The sequence below is a fragment of the Schistocerca serialis genome, chromosome 4 (assembly GCF_023864345.2).
Source record: "Schistocerca serialis cubense isolate TAMUIC-IGC-003099 chromosome 4, iqSchSeri2.2, whole genome shotgun sequence".
Taxonomy (NCBI): domain Eukaryota; kingdom Metazoa; phylum Arthropoda; class Insecta; order Orthoptera; family Acrididae; genus Schistocerca; species Schistocerca serialis.
The window spans coordinates 104,491,122-104,514,836 of record NC_064641.1 but is presented as its reverse complement, the minus strand read 5'-3'; the positions used below and the strand labels follow the sequence as shown (position 1 = coordinate 104,514,836).

The 23,715-nt window shown below is 37.1% G+C and overlaps 1 protein-coding gene across 9 annotated transcripts in view; it reads right to left on the bottom strand.

The window, feature by feature from the left end:
• The window catches only part of LOC126474009 (broad-complex core protein), a 163,929-nt gene that overhangs the window by 63,253 nt on the left and 76,961 nt on the right, over window positions 1-23,715 (bottom strand). Inside the window, exon 6 of one of the 9 annotated variants that reach the window (XM_050101409.1) lies at window positions 5,320-5,357. The exons of the other annotated variants lie outside the window; for them this stretch is intronic. Coding sequence (XP_049957366.1) covers window positions 5,335-5,357 — 23 coding nt within the window. The 3' untranslated portion in view covers window positions 5,320-5,334. Of the gene's footprint in view, window positions 1-5,319; window positions 5,358-23,715 lie in introns of those variants that run through there. 9 annotated transcript variants of the gene reach the window in all.

Sequence of the window (23,715 nt, the reverse complement as noted above, 5' to 3'; positions counted from 1 at the left end):
TATTCATTTTAATATTTGTGGCACCTTTTTTTGGAGTCTAGCGTTGGCTGCCAGCCATTTAGTTAAATGGTGCCACAGTTTAATCACAATCTGACTAAGAAACATTAAATTTTGAATTACATAAATATAATGTAATTACAATAATTAATGTAAATAATAATAATGATTATTATACAATATGAATTACAAATTTTCAGGTAGTTTTCAAGTTTTGTTACTGGTCTGCAGTTAAATGTCAACAAATGATTTTCTTCAAGAAATTGATAACCAGAAAACTGGATAAAATTCTGGATGAATCATACGATTGTAACGCACCATTTAACACCTTTCTCCACCTTCCTAGTGATCTACAATAAATTTAATCAATTCTTTATCATTGGATTACATGCCTCATACAGTTAAACACTGTATCAATGTTAACAATAAAAGGGTTCCCTTAACAATATGTTCTGGCAATTTGTTTTGTATTCATCACTAAGCAGGTGAACAGTCTCAAAATAAATGTTTTAAGTGCTGTAAATTATGAAACTGTAACGGATATATGCAACTCTTTATTTTTGTGCTAATATTTTTAAACTAAATAATTTACATAATGAGAGATCTTTACGTGTGACACAAAATCGAATTGTGATCAACTGATTAAAATCGTCTTAAAACTGGAACACAAAGAGCAATTGGGTATTATCAAATATAAAATGACATATTATCGGACCAAAGGGAACTTTGTACACATGCACACAAACACACACACAATGAAAAATAAACTGTAACAGTTGTCAACTAGCATCAACAGAAATTATCACAGGAACTGTGGTAGTCCCCACCTGGGGTTGTTCGGCCATCTGGTGCAAGTATTTCTATTTGCCACCACTTCGGAAACTCACATATCTTTGAGATGAAACGATTAGGAGAACACAAGTACCACGTTCCTGAGTGAAGAAAATGTCCATGCTGGCTGGAAATCTAATCTGGTGCCCTCAGGTCTAGAAGCATTTAAGCAAACCACAACCTCAGGCGGCACCAGTGCTCACCATGCTTTACTAAACAACATCCTACTGGCAAAACATTCCTCCTTAACTCAGACCAACAAACTATCCTAGTTATTTATGCAGAACTTCAACTTTAACGTCGTATGAGAACTACGCCATTCTTCAAACTGACACTGGCTGTACAGTTCAGTTATAATAACAGATGATTCTATTTAGGATCAATATGTTATTATTGTAATCACCTAATTTGTGTCATACTTGTTTCATAGTCAAGTATTCTTGCGTGAAATAGGGTAATATGAAACATTACGTTAACACAGATATTAAATTTACTTTATGAAGGAAGGATTTCATTCTACCAAATCTCTAATGTATTTTTCTGGCAATTGCAAAATAATTGATCTGCAATTCCTCTCCAGTTGCAATGGTTTGGTTTTTGTTTCAATCAATAAACTTACATTGCTCCATTCTCCTTGCATACAAGTAATGAGCACCTAAGATTATTGCTCAAAACCAATCTTACAAATCTTACAAACTAAGATTCAAATGAAAAAGCCTCAGAAAGTACATCTGGTCTCAGGAGAAGATTAGTTATTTGTGTGTGTCATGGCTCATAATTTCAACCTCTCATTACTTAATGGAATGTATTAATTTGTTTATAACTGAAATGTCTAAAATCAAAACTGGACAAGGCACAAAATTTATGAAAATGAGTTAAAGTTATCAATTTAAAGTAGAAGACTATCATTATCATGTGAAACAAGTGCAAAACTGCCCATGTCTTCATGTTAAGGTGCATCCATATGATGCCTTTTTTGTATTCAACTTTGCACACGCACATAAATTTCTAACAGCGCAACTATGCATGCACATTTATGCATGCTTAATTTCCTGGAAATTAAGGCGGTGTTAAAGTGTATTCCTCCCCGTCTTTGGTTTTAAGCAGACGACACTTAGCTTGGGGCCCATATGTGTAGGATTATATAGTGCATTGAAGTTATACTGTAAAGCAATTTATGTGCAGTAATGTCTGTTGACTCCAAAGGAAGTTTATAGATGATTACAGAGAAAAAAAAAAGTTGTGTGGAATGCCACTTATGAAGATCATTTGAATAAAAATTTGAGATGTGCTCCCCTGAGTGTTACATATTAGATAAAGTCTCCGAGCTGTAAAGAATAAGATACCATAAGTTAAGAAGTATGAAAACTGTGAAGAATAAGCCAAAAATTTATGAAAAGTTTATATGGAAACTGTGGACAAATATTCATGCTATGCCAACTTAACAAGCACAACTGAGGAACTTGACATCAGAATAAAACAAGTGATGGGGCATGTGTAGCTCCTCAACAAACTCCTGAAAGTAGAAATGCAGCACACAAATTAAGGAAAAAACACGAAGCTAAAAAACACAACCTCTGTTCTAGTGTATTCTGGCATCTATGAAATTTCCAAATTTCTCAAGTTTGAGGACATTAATCTACATATCGTATTTCATGATTAGATACAAAACACATTCAAAGCAAATTAACCTTCACATAACTATTATGAAACTCCCTTAAGTATTTCTCAGTTTACAGAATAATCACTTTTTTTTATTTACTCGCGTAACATTGATTCATTACGCACGACAATTGCATGGATATGGAACAAGTCATAATTATACATGAGAGTGTGAGGCGTAGCGTTGTATAACGATCCTGCCTTGGAGGCGGTTAAGTGAGAGATGTGTCTCAGAGCTGGATAGTGACAGATGGTGATGCGAGACTGGACGCGCAAGGACACGCACGTAGTTTATGTATCAGCCGATAGAGGACAATATTGGCTAGGGGGACTGTGATTTTAGTTTTGATTGTGCCCACTAGAGTGCACTAAAGTAATAGCATGTTTTTCATAAACTGTTCTAGTATTTTCATAAAGTGTTATTATGTCTTTTTGTGTATGTAAAATGTTATGTGTTTTAGCAGTATGAATGATGCGTGAGTGTGGTTTAAGGTTAATATGAAGATAATTGTTTAACGAGTTATGTAGTAGGATTTAGTGTGGGAACATTTGGAAGAAGTATGGATATGGATGAAGGGGATATTTGTAGAATAGTTTTGTAAAGTAAGTTTATGGTAAAGGGAAAGTTAATTCAGGTATAAATAACAATAGTAAATAACTTTATGCATAAGCAAAACTTTAGCATATTAGATAATTATGTCGGTAAAAAGTGCAGTCATGAGGTTTACTATTTTGCAATTGGTTATGGATGAAAAGTGCGGACTGACGCGGGAGAATGTTGTTTTGCTATTAGCTGTTGAGTAAACTGACCAATGGTAAAGCAATATTCTTCGCGCACCTTTCTCTGCTGGTAGAGAAGACTTAAGAGTGTCCTAGAGAAGAGTGGGAGCCTAGCCATGAAACAGTTCGGACGTGTGTAGTAGGAGTAGTTCCGATGGAAATGATAAGTTGCCCGATCTAGCAGAGTTTCATACATCAAAAGTGTTGTAAAGTCATGGCATAATTATTCCGATGGATGTGCAGAAATTTCGGAATTTCTAAGTGAATTTTGTAACGAGAAAAGACATATATTCCACATAGCGTATTGAGCTGGTCGTGGCTAAAAACTGTGACTGCATTTGGTACCAACAGACATAATATTTGGCGAGCATTATCAATCAAAAACAATCAGTATTTTTGTAGCTATTACGTTTTTGGAAAATGCAGCACCATAAACTTGCTAATGTGAGTGAAAGGGATTGTGAGTGACTGTGTTAAGACTAGCACGGGCTTGGCAGTGATACTTGTTCACCTAAGTTTCAGAATATATGAATTGAGGACAAAATTTCCAAACTTTCATTAGTGTGAAAACTTTCTCCCGAAACGTAGATTAGTGACTTAAATTGCAGCCTGGTTCACGTCGAAGTACAATAGGTTTCACTCGGCTTTCCTACTGATGATCTGCTGAGACAATGTTCACAGGTAGGTGCAGGTCCATTGTAAAGGGACGGAAGGAACCGCGCCGCCGCAAATGGTACTCATAGATGCTAATACAAGGTGTACAACTTTGCTTCCGCTGTTTTTTCCCCAACATTTGAGGCTTTAACGAAACAAATTGGTTACACACGTATCATTCAAAGTATTTTCCATCGCTGGCCACCACTTTCTCCCTTCTTTCAGGCTGTGTATGACTCCCGCGTTGAAAAAAATTGTTCATCTTTTGAAGCGATCCATGAATTGATCCAATTTGTGACATCTTCATGAGATCGGAAGTGTTGGTCGGCCAGGCCATGCGCCATTGATCTAAACAGGTGACAGTCAGAGGGAGCAATGTCTGGAGAATACAAGGGGTGGGGTAGGACTTCACATTTTAACGTTTCCAAGAACGTTTTAACCTCTTTTGCAACGTGGGGTCGAGCATTGTCATGCTGCAAAATCACTTTATCATGGCTCTCATTGTATTGCGGCCGTTTGTCTTTTAATGCACTGCTCAAACACATTAATTGCGTTCGATAACGAGCACCTGTGATTGTTTCACTTGGTTTTAACACCTCATAGTCCACAACACCGAGCTGGTCCCACCAAATGCAGAGCATGATCTTGGAGCCGTGAATATTCGGTTTGGCCGTTGACGTAGAAGCACGGCCGGGATATTCCCATGATTTTTTGTGTTTACGGTTATCGTAATGAACCCATTTTTCGTCCCCTGTCACAATGGGATGCAGAAATCCCTTCCATTTTTGCCTCTGAAGCAACTGTTCACAAACACACGAATGCTGTTCAATGTCTCTTGGTTTCAGCTCACACGGGACCCAAGTTCCTCCTTTCTGAATCATGCCCATAGCCTTGAGACGTTTTGAAAAGGCTTGCTGTGTCACTCCCACTAATCGTGCCAATTCTTCTTGAGTTTGACGCGAGTCTTCACTCAGCAGTGTCTCCAATTCTGCATCTTCGAAAACATTCTCACTTCCACCACTATGCCAGTCTACAATTTTAAAATCATCGTTCTTGAAGCGTTGAAACCACTCACGACACGTCCTCTCAATAACAGCATTGTTACCATATGTACTTGAGAGCATTTGATGAGACTCTGAAGCAAAGTTATATATACCTTGTAGATACAAATTGTGATATTGTAAGGAACAAAATATGCTAATAATTACAATCTTAGGCATTTCCTATGGTAAAAAGAGGTATAAAACAATCAAATAATAAATTACAATTATTCCACATTACACGTTACAAATTTGATAGAAGTGAAATGCTTTGTTATGAAGTGAGGAATAAATAATTCAAATGAGTTGCCAATTACTAGCTAACAAAATTTTATTGCCAGCCTTCGTTGTGGTTTCCCGAGCAGAAAGTCTAAATCTCCTTGTAACCGCCACCTGAAATTTGCAGATAAAACGTTATCACGTCGTATTTCTGATACCTCTGTTGTTTATATACATCTTTACCTACAGTCACATTTTTTTGTCTCTTTTTCATCACAATACATGCTCCCAATCAAATAAGAGAATACATAGCAGATTGCTTGTGCGATGAGGCAACATGTGTACACGAGAACACCAGTGCGTACATGTGTCCTTCCCGCATATATGCATTCTTTCCACAAATTTTTGTGCATGCCCTTTTATTCCTGTGCATCTGCGATTGTGCATGACGAAAGAGACATCATGTGGATATACCTTTACAGAGCACTGAATTCTTGATCGTGCAACAGGATGGGTCAAGTCTTGCAGGGCAGTGAGTTCATAAGCGAGCATGTCAAGAAATGAGCAACAATTTCATGCTCCAACATTTTTGTCTGGAATCTTATGGTGTTAAAATTATGCAACAATGTGACCACATCAGTAGGCAATATTTCATTTGAACATTGACAACACCAATGTTTCGCACTAATTCATAGACTTCTTACCCTGATGAATATGAACAGATGTTACCTAATCATGGAACTGTTTTCCATTTGAATGTGGCTTTTTGAGTTGAATAATTGGAAACCACAGGCTGGTGATATACTGAAGCCTCCCTCTCAATGGCATTTTCCATTAGCTAAGACCAAAGGAAATTTTATGAAGAGAACAAAATTATGTCCATATAAAAGGTGAGGTATTTTACAAAAAGATATTGGAAAGCAGCAAAGTCAATATAAAAGAAGAAAATCACTGGCTCAAATGACACCTCACTCAGTGACCGAAGGCAATACTCTCCCTGTCTCTAAAACGAAAGACATAAACAGTCTCCTCAACATGGGAAGATCTTCAGTCATTGCAGTTTTATAAAACAGAAACATCAGACAGTGAAACAGACGGCAGTGGGAATAAAGTTCCAACATAGTCTCCAAGTCTGGGTCAACAGCTCTCATGAAATGCTGATATTGTAATCTAAATGAGAGAAAACTGAAAACTTGAAAAACAGTACTACTCAGTACAGTGTCTATCATAATAATGGTTTTACTAACACACTTGATTATTTGCAGATCATTTTATTTTTATTGTGTTTCAGATCTGAGTGATCTACAAACTTTTAGTGAGAGAAATCCTACTTTGTTTTCTCCTCAGTTTTCTGATATTCTTCTTGATATACTATTATTCAATTTATTTTGAAATGCCTTTTTTTATTGCTATAAAGAAAAGTAATTACAATGTCACTTTATTGTCATCTAACTGCCTTTTCACAAGATTTGATAATTTAAAAAGCGTACAGTTTCATATAAAAAAGACTAAAATTACATGAAAAGTCATGAACTTGATGAATTACAAATATTCTCTCCATAAAAATATAAAAGTTATTTGCCTCAATGAACATCGCCTTACATCTGATAATATTAAAATTCTAAATAAAACTGAAAACTTCAAAGTAGCCAACAGCTTTTGTAGACGAGAGAAACCACATGGAGGCTCTTGCATACTCACTCATTCTGGTATAAAACATGAAATAAGAAACGATTTTAATCATTTGAATGAAGAGCGTATATTTGAAAGCTCCTGTATTGAACTGAGGGACCTAACTATCAATTTAGAGTACCAGAGAAAGCTACAATTGAAGCTTTCCTGGAGAAATTTCATTGCCTGCTTGAAAATCTCGGTAATCAAAAAAGGATAAAGACTGTAATAGCTGCTGACTTCAATATTACTATCACAGCTGAAAGCAATGATGTGTCCAAATCCACTAGCTTAATAAAAAAAATTTTTGGCTTCCAAGTAAACTTCATGCAACACGCTAGAGCAAGTGTACAGTCAGCGACCTGTAGCGATAATACTTAACAAATTATGCATTGAAGATATTCATATGTTTTGCATAGATTTAGGGATCTCTAAACACACTACATTATTCACTGAAGTACCAAATATTAACAAAGAAATTTCATGCAACCACAGCCACATGAAATCAACTTAAATGAAAAAAATTCAACTATATTTAGAGATTGGATGGCCTTCTAACAGCAATATTTGAAGTATTAGTAACTTTGACAAATTTTTAATTAGTGTTCTTGAAATATTTAATGAATTTTTTCCACTTAGAATAACATTTAACTAATAAATGGATAACTCAGGGTACAAAAATTTCTGGTTTCAGGAAGAGGCACCTCCACAATGAAAGGAAGAGGCACCTCCACAATGAATTGAAAGATAATAAATATGACATTTTACTGAGTGTGTTAGACATTATAAAACTGTATTTAAAAAAGTTGTGAAGACAGCCAAACAACTGGCGAACAATAAATTCATTGTACAACATAAAAGTAAGACAAAGACAGTGTGATCCACTGTCAAATCAGAGTTAGGTATTAGAGTTAGTAGTAACAATAAGGGGTGTGGAAAATGTTATATTATCATAAAAAAAATAAAAACTCTGCTGGGTGGGATGGGATACCCACTAAACTGATTACAGCAATGTGTGGCATAACAACACCTCCTCTAACTAAAATAATCATCCAATCTTTTGAACAGGGACGCTTTCCTGATGTGTTGTATGCTGAAGTCGGACGTCTGATTAAGAAAGCGTTGAGGGAAGACATGGCAACCTTAGCCTTATTTTTATTCTTCCAGTCCTGCTGAAAGTGTTCGAGAAAGTAGCTGCTAGCCAGATCATAAATTTTATTGTAAAAAATAGTACTTTATTATTAGTAGTAATCAATTTGGATTTCAATGAGGACAAAACACTCTGTGTGCAGTGAATAACTTTACTGAAAAGCTACGCAAGGAGTAAAGTTGCAGGTTATCTACTATGATTTTACAAAAGCAGTTGACTCTGTGACCACGTCATGCTCATCTACAAATTAGTCAAATATAGGATTAAGGGCAATGTTCTGAACTGGCTCATGTCATACTTGCACAACAAAAAATAAAGGGTTCCTATCTCATAAATATAAATTCCCCATCAGTTCTGTCTGCAGACAATAATACTTCTGTTTTAATTGAAGATAGTAATGTAGAAAAAATTCCGAGCTCCATCATATGCACATTGGATACATTAGAAAACTGGTTCCAGTTAAAATGGGTTGCAACTGAACATTGCAAAAATCCATATGGTACATTTAAAATTTTAATATTCGAAATGTGTGGACCTTAAAATATAACATAACAATTAAGTTATGGAAGAAGATGACACAATCATATTTCAAGGATTAAATGTGGACAAGAACTTAAGCTGGAATACACATACTGACTTTCTATCAAATAAATTAAGGAGTTTTGCATTTGCAATGCAAATATTAGCAAATTCTACTTACTTGAGTACACAAGCAATGGCATATCACAGTTGCTTTGAATCTGTCATTATATCGGGTATAATTTTCTGGGGAAGTTAAAATAGTTTATCTCAAATATTGAAACTGCAGAAGAAAATAATCAGATACACGTGTGCTGCACAGCAAACACAATCTTGTCGCCCGTTACTTTGGAAACTGCAAATATCAGTTGTTCCCTCCATATACATTTATGAAATTATAATCTTCCGACACAGAAGAAAAATTACTTGAGGAGAATAATTTTCATCACACATATATCATGAGAAATAATTTATTCCTCCTAGGCACCAATTGAAATTATATACATAGACTCCACAGAACATGGGGATGACAATATATAACAAGTTAATGGGCAAATACATATTTAATATGATGCCAGAGATTCTAAAAACAAGGCAACAGCCACGGCCACCTGTATTAGAGGCCGGAGGACTGAAATGTAGCAACGTTACGTTAAGGCCTACCGCATGGCTGTGGCTATAAGGTAGCGAACGGAAGCAGTTGTTTACGTACTTTCGCGGTGTCTGTTTTATCCGACATTACAGTGTAATTATGCTATACTGGACTCCGCAAAAATTATAGCAGGTAGTCGTGACTACAGTAGAAGATATAACACAATGTAAGTATACAATTCTGTGAAGTTTGTAGTGTTTTTACATGTATATGTGCAAGTGTGCTACGTGAACGACTTTCGTCTACACAATTGCAACAAATGTTCTACTATATTCTAGATACAATTTGAAAATGAAGTTTTGAATTCATAAGGTTAGTATCAGAATCTTCTCCTAAGTGATTTGTGTTAATATTATGGATATTTCTACACATTTGATTCTATTGTAGACTTGTGTTTCGTGATGTCCAAGCAGTAGAAAAAACCAGTCCACTCAAATTCTCATTTGCTATTTTTACATAATAGTATTTTGATTTAAGATGTTAGCAATTAATGCATCATTCTATTTGCAGATGCCAGAAAAATGTTGTGTTCCTGGTTGCAACAGCAACTACAAATCCAGCAATGAAGAGGGTTACATCTCAGTGTTCAGATTCCCTACTGAAGAGGAAAACAGAAAACGATGGACAAGAAATATCCCCAGAAAGGACTCGACTCCATCAAATGGAAGTGTTGTTTGCATTAAACATTTTGAAGAAAGTGACGTACCAAGAGTGGAGATTTACAAGGATTCTGATGGGAACTGTCACGAGTTTCCTCGTCAAAGGCCAGCTTTTACCAGAAGCTGTGCCAAAAAATATTCCCTGGGTTACTATCGTATTTAAGTAAGGTGCAGCCTCCCAGAAGGTGTTTGTCATGTTTGTCAATTATATAGGAAGGAATATCATAATACATTCCAAATAACAGACTGAAATAATTGCAAATCTGCAAATAATGTTAGTAGGCAACTCACAAAATTGTTTGCTGAACTTGTATATCCAAATCTCGGGTAAGAAACGTCATAATATGAAGAACATGTGAGTTATTGAAAAGTTCATCGTTGCAAGGAAACGAGAATAAAATGCGTAATTCCGACATAAAGTCGGCGTAATACTGCGACAAATTAGCTTTTCTAGGTTACTGTCTTATTTATAGGGACCAAATCTACAAAAGAAAGTGATTGCGTATTTATATCTGACACGTCTTCTCCATTCGACGAAATCTAAACTTTAGTCTCGGCCTAGCTGGTCACGCTAGCCGGCCTACTGACGTCACAGGCTACGTCGTTGTCAGCTTGACGACTCCGGCCTCTAATACAGGCGGCCGTGCAACAGCAGATTCTGTGGGAGGAATGCTACTATTCTGTATAAGAATCCATTGAGGATATTTGAGGAAGGGTTTATTAAGTTTAGATTTTTTATTGTATGTATATGTAACAAAATTTTATTATTATTATTATTATTATTATTATTATGCTTTTTGTTAACATTAGCTGTTCTATGTTTACGGTGAAATTTCACCACATTATAAGACTAATAAAACACAATTTAAAAAAATTGCCACAAAAATGGCCAAATCAAAACTCAAGTTAACAAAAGACGGGGTCATTATGAATCAGTTTCACACAGAACTTAACTCTTCAATGACTGGGTTGGTTTTGATACTAGACACCTCAACTGTAGCACACTGGCTCAGTGAAAAATATGGCAACATGTTGTCCATTTAGAGGATTATTTTTTACATAAATCTTTAGCTTCTTTTCATTCAAAGGAGTGAACTAGATAAGCTACATGCAACCACCTCACACATAAGTGAGAGTCTAGTTGATGTTTTTCTGTGACATGATCAACCCTTGTTGAACAAAGCCATCAAGGCTAATTAACCAGGAAATGATCGAGTTAGTGCTAACTTCAGGTGGAGCTTACATCACTCTGCAGGTGCAGTTTTTTTATAGGTGGGGATATGCAAGAAATGGCCTACACCTTACTACAGGAGGGGGAAAAATTGCTGATCTTTCTTTATTTTTGTGGTCAAGAGACTTGTCAGATTCACCAATAGTAAAATTAATTTGATTTCAAGTGCAAGGTGAGCCCTTTCTAAGCTAAATACATCATCCAGGCACACTGTTTTAAGACAGATGAAGTTAAATAGAGTCTCATGAAAAACATTTGTGTGATTATGCTTACAGTAATGCAACTAAAATATAACGTTAATGAACTCTTGGTCTGTTTAGTAATCGAGGAATCCAAAAGAATGTTAACATGTTGTTGCTGTCAGAGCATCATGTAAATATAGATCAAAAAATGGAAAATCCAAGATGGAAGTTAACAATATTGTGAAGTGTGGTTTCAGTTGTCACTGCAGTTGTGTGTGTGTGTGTGTGTGTGTGTGTGTGTGGGGGGGGGGCCTAGTTTTGACGATGACCTTACTGGTCAAAATCTTTATTTGTTACAGTCTTTTTGTTGTTGTGCCTATCTGTGACTCAGCATCTCTGCTATAAGGTGAGTAGCAACTTTTATAATATTGTTACATGTAAACATAGAAATTCATAAAGGAGCAGAAGATAGTGTCCTATTTCTGCGAGCAAAATAGCGAGAAAGGAGGAGTTGTTGGGTATGTTAAAAGCAACACCACGTTCAAATCTACAGAAACCAGTAGTTTTTGGTTAGATCAGCAACTGGAAACATGTACTTGTGAATTGCTGTTACCTAAACACTCATTTATAATTATTATTTTCAAATGTTTGTTGAAACATCTGTGCCTTTATTATGTCACCCGGATGACAAAAGAAAGCTTATGTTAATCTGTGGAGATTTTAATATTAATTTTCAGTAAGAATTGAATAAAAGAAATGATTTGGAATTGTTACTTAAAACTTAATAACCTGAGCCCTCCTGCTGTTCCTACAACAATTGCACAGGATAGCAGAATGCTAATAAGACGATTAATATGTACGAGTAATGCTTAGAAATAGTTACAAATGTTTACCCTGTCACAAATGGCAATTCTAGTAATCATGGATGACTAGAATGCTGTAATAGGGGAACGAATAGAAGACAGAGTTACAGGAGAATATGGGTTTGGTAGACAGCATTAAAGGGGAGTAGGAATAACTGTTCTTTTCAACAATTTTCACTAGTGATAGTGAATACACTGTTCAAAAATCACAACAGGAGGACGTTTACTTGGAAAAAGCCTGGAGACGCGCGAAGATTTCAGCTGGATTAAATCATAGCCACAAAGCGAGACTGAAATCAGATAATGAATTTAAGGCCTACCCAGGTGCAGATGCAGACTTTGATCACAATTTAGTAATGATTAAGAGCAAACTGAAGTTTAAGAGAGTTGTTCAAAAGAATCAGTAAGAAAGAAAGTGAGATACTGAAGTACTGAGAAATGTGAAATTAAAAGCAAGGGTCTAACATTAAAGAGTGCAATGGTAATTCCACTATTGATATAGAAGACATAGGGGATCCAGTATTAGTGTCAGAATTTAAAAGAGCTCTGAAAGACTTGAGATCAAATAAGGCAGAAGGGACCAATAACACTCCATTTCTAAACTCATTGGAGGAAAGCGCAACCAAACGACTATTTACACTGGTGAGTAAAAGCTATGAGACTGGCAACGTATCATCAAAATTTCGGAGAAATTTCATCCATACTATCCTGAAGACAGCATGTGCAAATAAGTGAGAGACCTACTGCACAAACAGTTGAACAGCTCATGCATCCAAGTTGCTAACAAGAATAATATACAGAAGAATTGAAAGGAAAATTGAGTACCTGTTAGATGACTATGTTTGGCATTTAGCAAAATTAGACAACATACACACAAGCACACATTCATGCAAATGCAACTAACATACATGACTACTGTCTCTGTGGTAATGTGTATGGGTTGTGTTTGCGTGAGTGAGTGGTTGTGTGTATGTTGTCCAATTTTCAAAAATATATTGTTGACTGAAAGCTAATTGCGTGACAGTCTTTTTGTTATGCTTTTCTGCGACTCAGTGTCTGTGCTTTATGGTGAGTAGCAACTATCCTTTTCATTATATTGTTAGTACATTACAGAAACTTAGTATTGGTTTTTGCATATGTCAGTGTCTTCTACATAGAAGCATAATGCCATGGTATGTCAAGAAATGTATTATTATATATGATTACTGTAAACACAGATCGACAATTAACAGTACCCGAATCACATGCGTACTTGTTGAACTCTGCAATTCAGCATCTCCGCTATATCGTGTGTAGCAACTGTCCTTTCCCTAATACCGTAATTACTCCATCCTGGTTTTTCCATTGTTTAAAAATATAACCAAGGTATATAAGGGAATTATATATAATACATTTGAATAAAAAAAAGACAAACAGTTCCAATATATAAAAGGAAAGACCCAATTTTAACATTTTATAGGAGATGATACAGAATCAAAATAGTGTCTGTTTTTTGCAAGTTGATAATTCAATAAATCTTTTGAATTTAGGTGGGAATGATTATATACTTCAAAGTCTTCTAGGAGGTTCATTTTGTAGTTCTTGTCAACTAAGTAAGTAAACTGAAAATTCCTTTATAGGTGTTCCCGTTAGTCACTATGTCAAGTTTCAACTTTGTGGGATTATTATCTACACTGCGCTGTGTGTACACGTATCGATGTGGCCGTCCTAGTAGAACTTCTGGGTTCTGCACAGGAAAGAAATCTCAATTCAAGGCTGATTTTTGTGTCTTAAAGGGCCACACAAAAAACATTAGTGGGCCGCCTGTGATCAGCGGGCCGCTATTTGCCCACCCCTGGCCTATGTCCATCCGGATGTTCATTAGAGTACCAAGTAAAAAAATAGGAAGTAAATCGGTCAAAAACTATATATTATATTTATTACAAAATATATACAGCACATGTCCATCCAAATGTTCATTAGATGAACGAATAAAAATTAGAAATAAATCGGTCAAGTACTTTTCGAGATTTTCGGTAATAATGTTCCCGTTTTTTAGATTAAATACATATTTACATATTATAAGACAGCACTCCAATTGGTATGCAAAACTGTACGTATTTGAAGCAAACATTGTGTCAAAATTTCAAAGCAAATTGTGAAGAACTTCTGCAGATTTCATGTTCTGAACAAACAAATATAGATGATACTCTAATGAACATTTAGATGGGCACTGGCTATGTATTTTCTTAATATATAAGTTATACATAAAGCTGAAAAATTGCCAAAACTCTAAAAAACTATATATTGTTAGCAAAAAGCTCAGAAAGTTCTTCACCAATTTACTTCAAAATTTTTACACGACAGTCTCATAAACATTCATATGGACATAGGATATATATTTCACTAACCAACAACATTAAATTGATTGTGAGAAATAATATGCTGTGCATTGTTGTGTTACGAATATGTGCGGTTTTGTTTTGTTTTCTCCCACGCAGTCGATTTTCACAGAAAACAGTAAAGTCGTATTTACAGCTTATCGGCTTACAATTAGAATACTACCATGGAATCTGAATATGCAATGACAACAAACAAGACTCAGTATCAGAGAGAGAGGGAGGAATAGATGGACAGAGAAAGGGTGCAGGGGTGGGGGTAAGGGTGGGAGGAAATGGACAAAGAGATTGGGAAGGAGGAGATGGACAGAGAGAGGGGAAGAAGGGGATGGACAACAGTGGGCGGGAGGATGAGGAGATGGAAAAAGAAAGGGTGGAAAAAGAAAGGGGAGGGGGGGGGGGGGGGGGAAGGGAAGGAGATCAGGGTGTATGTCCAATTCCCATGCGTATTTAGCAATTGCAAAGCATCACACACACTTAATTATGCAGTTGACAGTTGCTGGTAACTAGTTTTCATCTTACTGAACTAAAAGAATGTGGGGTGTCACATTAAGAGACCCAGGGAATGCACAGAACAGAACAGCATCTTGAAAGTGGAGAGTAATCGCTACAGGCACGTATTATCTGATCCGATCTTGTTACCAACAAAAGTCATGGTGTAGCGATATGCACATATACAGATGAGGGTAGCACCGTGTACGCAAGGTATAAGAGGGCAGTGCACTGGTGGAGCCGTCATTTGTACTCAGTGAACATGTGAAAAGGTTTCTAACATGAAGGAATTAACAGACTTTGAAAGCGGAATGGTAGGCAGAGCTACATGCACATGACATTCAATTTTGGAAATCGTTTGGAAATTGAATATGCCGAGATTCAGTGTCAAGAGTGTGCCAAGAATGCCAAATTTCAGGCATTACCTCTCATTATGGACAATTCAGTGGCCAACAGCCATCACTTAAAGACCGAGAGCAGTGGTGTTTGCAGAGAGTTGTCAGTGCTAACAGACAAGCGACTCTGTGTGAAATAACTGCAGAAATCAATGTGGGACGTGCGACGAATATATCCGTTGGGACAGTGTGGCGAAACCTGGCATCAACGAGCTACGGCAGAAAATGAAAAACGAAAAACGCAAGTACCTTTCTTAACAGCACGACATCGCCTGCAGCGCCTCTCCTCGGCTCGTGACCGTATCGCTTGGACCTAGACAACTGGAAAACTGTAGCCTGGTCAGAAGAGTCCCAATTTCAGTTGGTAAGAACTGATGGTAGGATTCGAGTGCAGCATCTTCTGCATTTAGAATAACAGCGCATTTTAGAGATAAAAATATAAAAAAGCTTACTTACTTTTCTTATTTCCACCCCTCAATGAATTAGAGCATCATATTCTAATGTAACTCTTCAACAAGTAAACAACCTTTTTGCACAGAAACATGAAATAAAGACGATTTGTGGCACTCACTAGAATTTATTGTAGCCAGCTACTTAAACAGTCACGTATACCGACAACAGCCCCAAAGCACATTTACTCCTTTATGAAGTTAGTTGCCAGCAATTACTCACAGTTCTAAAACAATGGTAGCATTAAATATAATAGCAGAAAGAAAAATCACTTGCACTGTCCACCTCTAAGCACTAGTGTGCCACAGAAGGGAGTGAAATATCCACCCATAAAAATTGTTGACCACATGACCAATGATGTGGGAAAGCTAATAGGTAACAAAATTAACTTCAAGCACATGATGTGCTTGACAAGAACTCCACGGAACATGTAAATGTGTAGGGAAGAGAGGAAAGTTATGAACCAGGAATTTGTATCTTTCCTCTCCCTCCACTTTTTAGCACATCTTTATCACCACCAATGGATACAGTTTATTTCTTTACATTGGGACAAGAGCAACAACAATAAGTAAAAAGTGGTAGGCTAAGGTCCTATGCTATGAATAATAACTATAGATTTTAAATGTTTGTCTCAACAGGAGTGATGGTGGTGGAAAGGGATTATTTACAAAGGAGTGTCAGAATATCAAAAATCTAGAAAAAAACTAGTGAGAATGTAAGAGCTATTCTTTATTCCTTTACAGTGTCTGATACTGAGACAACGTCAGTTCGAGACCGGTACAAAACTTCTCCAAGTTATGCGGAGAACCAACTATACCTGAATACAGGCAATTGTTACGATGGGGACACCACTCCCAAAGGTGTTTTAAAGCTACTGCCAGACATGTGGTGTTTCACAACAAATCACAGAGATAACTGCAGTTACTTGCTGGGTTACCGCACCTTTCAACAGGCACAACAAATAGTCGATGCCACCGCCCCTTTGCTGGTTGCAGTTACAACCACTCTGTGCTCTGGTCTAGCAGCCACAGGGTACCGCACAGTGTGTCAGAAAGGATGGCCGATCCAGCTGTGGTCCAGCCACCAGATAGCCGCAACACTGCACCTGTGCGCGATGCCCTGTGCTGGCGTCCACATAGTGCCACTGCCGCTGGGCCGGAGTATGGCAGCATAATATACTGTAGTTGCATTGCTCAATCTCTTCTACCGGCTACCTACTGTCTCAGCATATCAAGTTACTCACACTGTTACTCTGGATTACTCTGTCTGTTTTCCTCTTTGGAATTGTTTGTTACATATTTGAAAGTTTGTATCGTACTTCTGCCATGATATATGCCAGCTGCCCACTGTGCTGTACTTTCATTTATGTTATGTGTCACAACAAGAATATTTGCGGAAGCATGGGCAATGGAAACGTGGTCATTTTAGTGTAAGAACTGTTTCTGATTTGGACAATTTCCAAAACTACTTGGTTAATTGCACTGTACTGTAATTTTATGATCTTGGTGAATATCCTACAAGGCAAAAGGCAGAAAGTGTTTTACATGACAAGATTGCTTTCACAGGGGCTGCCATACAAATGGAAGAATTCTAAAATTTCTGGGCCTTAGATACAGAAAATGCAACAATGGAAAAATAATTTGATAGAGAAATCTGATACTGTAACAGCTAGGGTTTATTTTGATTCAAAGGCAACAACTGGATGAAAGTACTGATTGGCACGGGAAACAGACAATACCCGTCATACAGGATCATCTGAATATGACTTTGTCAAAATTGCAAAGTAAATATTTATAGCCCTCAAACACAGTAATTATCCACAAAGAATGAATAGTGATGTATTTAAACAGTAAGAGGGCTGTGTGATTCTCATTTGAGAAGAAAGGGGAAAATTCCTGATAAAGTACAAAGAAGGCAGAAATTGTGCACGAGAAAGTATTTAAATTTTAGGCTGCTGTACAAAAATCAGGTGGCACAAGCACCTTTATAATCAACAGGAAACTGACAGCTCAGCAGCAGGCATGGGCCATGAGGTTGAGAGGCTATTCCTTTACCACATTTATAATTAATGTGGATTTTAGGTACGGGTTTTATTTCCACATACTTTATGGCAGTTGATGTTTTATTGTCAGACGCTCTTATTGCCATATGAAGTATTTTCAATTAATGACTCCAGATACCGAATTTTTACTGTTGAAGATACAATACTGGTTACCTATGTGCATTAGTGGCCTCTACTGGCCTCAGTTACTCATATAAATAAGAACGTACCCAGGCAGTAATCAGCACTTACTATGTACCTAGATGTACAGATTTTGATGTTGATACCTACATCACAATATTTTAATGGTATGTATGGCTATTAATTATGTTAATATTTTTGTTGTCTTATGTATCACTAGGCCTGTATACATTTTACTTCAACTAACTGAACTTGGTTGGTTACACTACTGTATTTTTATTTGTAACAGATCTGAAGATGGTAATGATCAAAACTGGTAATTATGAAATGTACAATTTTTGTGATCAAAGTGGACCAAGTTTAGAAATAAAACAGAATGAAATGTGCAAAATTTTCTTGAAGGAACAATTGGTGATGTCACAGTGAAAAACTGTGATTTAAGTGGATATGCCACACTGAAAATCAACAAGAAAATTACTTCCTGAAGGAAGGGTTTTGAGAAACGTTCTTTGAAAGAAAGATAATGAGCTTTTAGAACAAGACAATTAAACTGCAATAAATTGCATTAAATGTTATGTTTCCTGTTCCTTCCCCTAACTGCCGGGCATACACTGCCTGCACTGATATTTTTGTTGGTGTTACATGTGGGCAGCTAAGCACAGGAAGGCTTAAATGTTCTCATAATCAAAACCAAAATAGCTTTATAATTTATCAGATTAGCAGAAATAACGTATTTGGCTGTAATACACCTTACAAAACATATAAGGCTAAATATGTCTTCAAGGGTTTGTTGCCAGATGAAGTTGTGCAAATTTCACAATATTTCCTCGGAGCAACTGTACCACATCTTCAAGTGGTTGAACCTTGCTGGTGGCTAGGTATGTCAGTCATACCCGCACACCAGCAAGATTCAACCATCTAAAGATGTCAAACAGTTGCTCCAGTGAAATGTTGTGGAATTTGCACATCATCATCTGGCAGCAAGCCTGTGAAGACTATTTACAACATATCTGCCGGGAAAACTTGAAGAGTCACATATAAGTCTACATTAATGCGGAGCAGCTGCTGATTCACTAAAGTAGTTTTGAAGCGTTTTCTTGGTGTACGATTTCTCAGCCATAATAAAGTGTTTAAAATAAGTCATTGTCCACCTCTGATTCCAAAATCATTATTACAATGTGCTATCTGCTGATTTAGGGTATCATGTCATTTTCAAGTGAGTGCCATGTAATGCATTGACAACACATGTGCCAGCCACTGTCTCATGGCATAGTTTGCTGGATTCAGCTCGACACGCGCGAGCGGAAGACTGCCAACTTGTGGTGATTGACGTGTGCAGGGAAAACAAGAGTGGCGGAAGCATGTAGGAAAAGGTGGAGGAGTTGTCTTCTATACTTACCCCTCCAGCTGCCAATTTCACTGCTCTTTAGTATAACCATATAATCCTACACAACATTCACGGGAAATCCAACTTTCAACTTTCAAATATCCAATGATGCATTCAATAGTAGTGTATGGACTATTCCAACAGCAATCATGTGAGACAGAAGAATATGCTGGTGTATTAATGTGTGCTAAAAAACTTCATATAGTAACACCATAATTGAACAGGATATATTTATGACTTTTGCAAGAGGCACATCAGCATTATGATACAGAAGAAGTAAAATGATATGATAATTTTGGAACTGTGTGCTGGTTGGTTCAGCTCATCCAGTGAGCATATGGCTTTGAGAGTAAGTAGGAAGTTACCAGACTTTAAGATGAAAATGGTTGAATTCACAGATAATGACTTCTGACTATGGGCTTACTAAGTTGTTGGTACCTGAAACATTTGAACATCACTTTGGAAAGGAGAACAACAACCAAATAAATTTTGATTAGCATATGAGAATTTGTTAAACATGACAGTGCATCTTAAAAAAGCTATTTTCTTGTCAAAAGATAATGAATGTCATTACTAAGGAGCAGAAAAAAAGCATATATTTCTGGAAAAATTCAAATCTACTTTTGTCAAAATTAACAACTAATTTTTGTTTGTTTATAAATGATTCTATATAAAAATTAAAAGTTTGTCAAGCTACATGCTTGAAAGTGAAGTCTTAGTGCTTTGAAACTGGCTGTCAAAATACAATGTGCAAGCATTTTGACTGGAATGTTTGATTTTGCAAAAATTTCAAGTTTCTTTTACTGAAATGATCTTTGCTTGTTTTCTTCTTCTTATTTTATTTAAACTTTCAACAAACTGTTGTTTCAGTTAAGAAGCAGCAGCATTTTCCCACTGGTGAACCTAATACTCCTCTGATTTCAGATGTTACTCGACTTTTTGTTTTCCCACCCAATTCAATAATTATAAAATCAGCAGAGTATCAATTTCAATCTTTTGTTGGTATTCATAGCCTTGCGGCCCATACTTGACAACAATGCACATAGAACCAACAAGGCACTTAGTGTAGAACTATAACTGAAACTGGCTATTATGAAATATTGTTGATCTTCGAACCTCTACTTTCCACTGTTCAAAAATAACTCTACATGCATGTTAGGGGAAGAATTTAGGTGCAGTCAAAACACATTGACTGGCTTTGTTTTCCTATCTCTACAGTGCAGTGTCGGGACACTACAAAGTGGCAGTCCGCTGCAAGCATAAACAAACTAAAATTACAGCCATTAGATGGGAGAAGAGTGATGTGGGGAAACAAGCCCCACTTTCCTCTCACAGGGCAGCCAGCCAACCTGTGTCCTATGTCTCTGTGAAAGCAGAACTGACATGTTCACAGGCATAAATGGGAACGTGAACCAAAAAGTTAACTTCACTAATCGTTAATCCGTCATTAAAAAAGTTACCTTCATTGAATAATAAAAGTATTTCTTTGTATTAGATTTATTAGAAGTTAAAACTAATTGTTAACCCATAAACTTTATGTTGCAGATGTTGTGAGACGAGCAAACGAAATAAATGTATTTCCGGTGCTCAAATAAAAATGTTTTGGTTGCGGAAGTTCAGATAGGACATCAAAGATAAATACAACAGTTTAATCATTTAGTTTTGTAATTCTGACACAAGGTGCAAATTTTCCTTCACGAAAATCAAAATGTTAAAGTTTCCAACTGAGAGCAAGGCTCAATTAGCACGACATTTTTTTGCCCACAGTAAAAAGTTGTTCCACAGCTGCACTCAAGGGTATAAGGGTATTGCATTTAATAAATAACTTTACTAACACCTGTTCTACAAGAAATAATACAACAATGAACGAGTCTTTTGCTTTCATGTCCTGTCAGGTTTTTACTTGACTCTGGGCTTTGCTTTTAACCCTCCCACAGGCGCATTTTTTTAAGCATGTCAGCTAAGATAATTTTTTTTGCTATCCTATTAGAATTCTGATCAACTGACTCTACTTATTTTTTGATAATTTTATTTTTGTGATTTAGGACAGAAAACTATGGTGGTACATCTTAAGTTTCAGAATAGATTATCTCGAAAACTATACATCGGGTAAAAATAGTGAGTAAGACAAGTTCATACGCTCAAAGGGGGACATCAAATGATACTACACGTGACCCCCAGCCCCTGCCCCCTTGGGTGGGGCGGGGCGGGGCAACTTTTAAATCTTAAATGGAAACCCCCATTTTTCACTGCAGATTCAGATTCTCCATAAATAAGTAATCAAGCTTTGTCTGAAACATCTGTTTAAACCATTGACAGATGGCACTGAAATTGGGAAAAATTAAAATTGGGGAAGAACTCCAATTTATTTAGAATGATCCAAGACGGACGTGTCAATTCGATACAAATGTGCACCAATGCTTTCATTACACCAAATTAAGCTATTTATTTTACAAAATGTGTCCTACCCGCCACAGTTTTTGATGGAGGGAGGTGGAATGGTATTAAAATCTCATTAGGGAACTCTTCACCATTGCATTACTCACCCAACTGTAGCGCTACCGTGGCGAAACTGCAAACTATGGCTCAGTATAAAGGTCGGTGCAATGCGATCAGATGTCATTTCACTTTCTGATTGTGAACCACAAACATCAACTGATGACAGTAAACTATTCTTTAGCGAAACATGGCTCACTATCCTCCTACAGAGATTGTTGATATGACGTTAATTTTAGGTGAATGCCATAACAATTACGCTGCAGCTGCGCAATTGTATGCGGATCGTTTCCCAAACAGATGACATCCAAGCGAAAACATTATTCGAAATTGCACTCAAACTAGGCAACCAACATGGTTCTAACAGGACAGAGCAGCTCTCCATTACGCTAAAAATGTGCAGAACATTTTAAATTTACAGTACCCTGGTCGGTGGATAGGACGCGGCGGACCAATTCAGTGGCCTCCACGTTCACAAGACCTAAGATCTCCTGATTTTTTTCTTGTGGGTTTATTTAAAAAATATTGTTTATGAAAGACAGCCACAACCCAAAAAGATATGGAGCAACGCATCCGAAGAGAGTGTGCAGCCATACCACGGGATGTGCTGCTCAAAACTGTGGACAACTTTCACAGATGATTGACTTTATGCATTGAAGCAAATGGGGATAATTTTGAACAATTTCTTCATGGCTAATTTCATTAATTAAGCACCCCAACCATGGACCTTGCCGTTGGTGGGGAGGCTTGCGTGCCTCAGCGATACAGATGGCCGTACCGTAGGTGCAACCACAACGGAGGGGTATCTGTTGAGAGGCCAGACAAACGTGTGGTTCCTGAAGAGGGGCAGCAGCCTTTTCAGTAGTTGCAAGGGCAACAGTCTGGATGATTGACTGATCTGGCCTTGTAACAATAACCAAAACGGCCTTGCTGTGCTGGTACTGCGAACGGCTGAAAGCAAGGGGAAACTACAGCCGTAATTTTTCCCGAGGGCATGCAGCTTTACTGTATGATTACATGATGATGGCGTCCTCTTGGGTAAAATATTCCGGAGGTAAAATAGTCCCCCATTCGGATCTCCGGGCGGGGACTACTCAAGAGGATGTCGTTATCAGGAGAAAGAAAACTGGCGTTCTACGGATCGGAGCGTGGAATGTCAGATCCCTTAATCGGGCAGGTAGGTTAGAAAATTTAAAAAGGGAAATGGATAGGTTGAAGTTAGATATAGTGGGAATTAGTGAAGTTCGGTGGCAGGAGGAACAAGACTTCTGGTCAGGTGACTACAGGGTTATAAACACAAAATCAAATAGGGGTAATGCAGGAGTAGGTTTAATAATGAATAGGAAAATAGGAATGCGGGTAAGCTACTACAAACAGCATAGTGAACGCATTATTGTGGCCAAGATAGATACGAAGCCCACACCTACTACAGTAGTACAAGTTTATATGCCAACTAGCTCTGCAGATGACGAAGAAATTGAAGAAATGTATGATGAAATAAAAGAAATTATTCAGATTGTGAAGGGAGACGAAAATTTAATAATCATGGGTGACTGGAATTCGAGTGTAGGAAAAAGGGAGAGAAGGAAACATAGTAGGTGAATATGGATTGGGGGACAGAAATGAAAGAGGAAGCCGCCTGGTAGAATTTTGCACAGAGCACAACATAATCATAGCTAACACTTGGTTTAAGAATCATGAAAGAAGGTTGTATACATGGAAGAACCCTGGAGATACTAAAAGGTATCAGATAGATTATATAATGGTAAGACAGAGATTTAGGAACCAGGTTTTAAATTGTAAGACATTTCCAGGGGCAGATGTG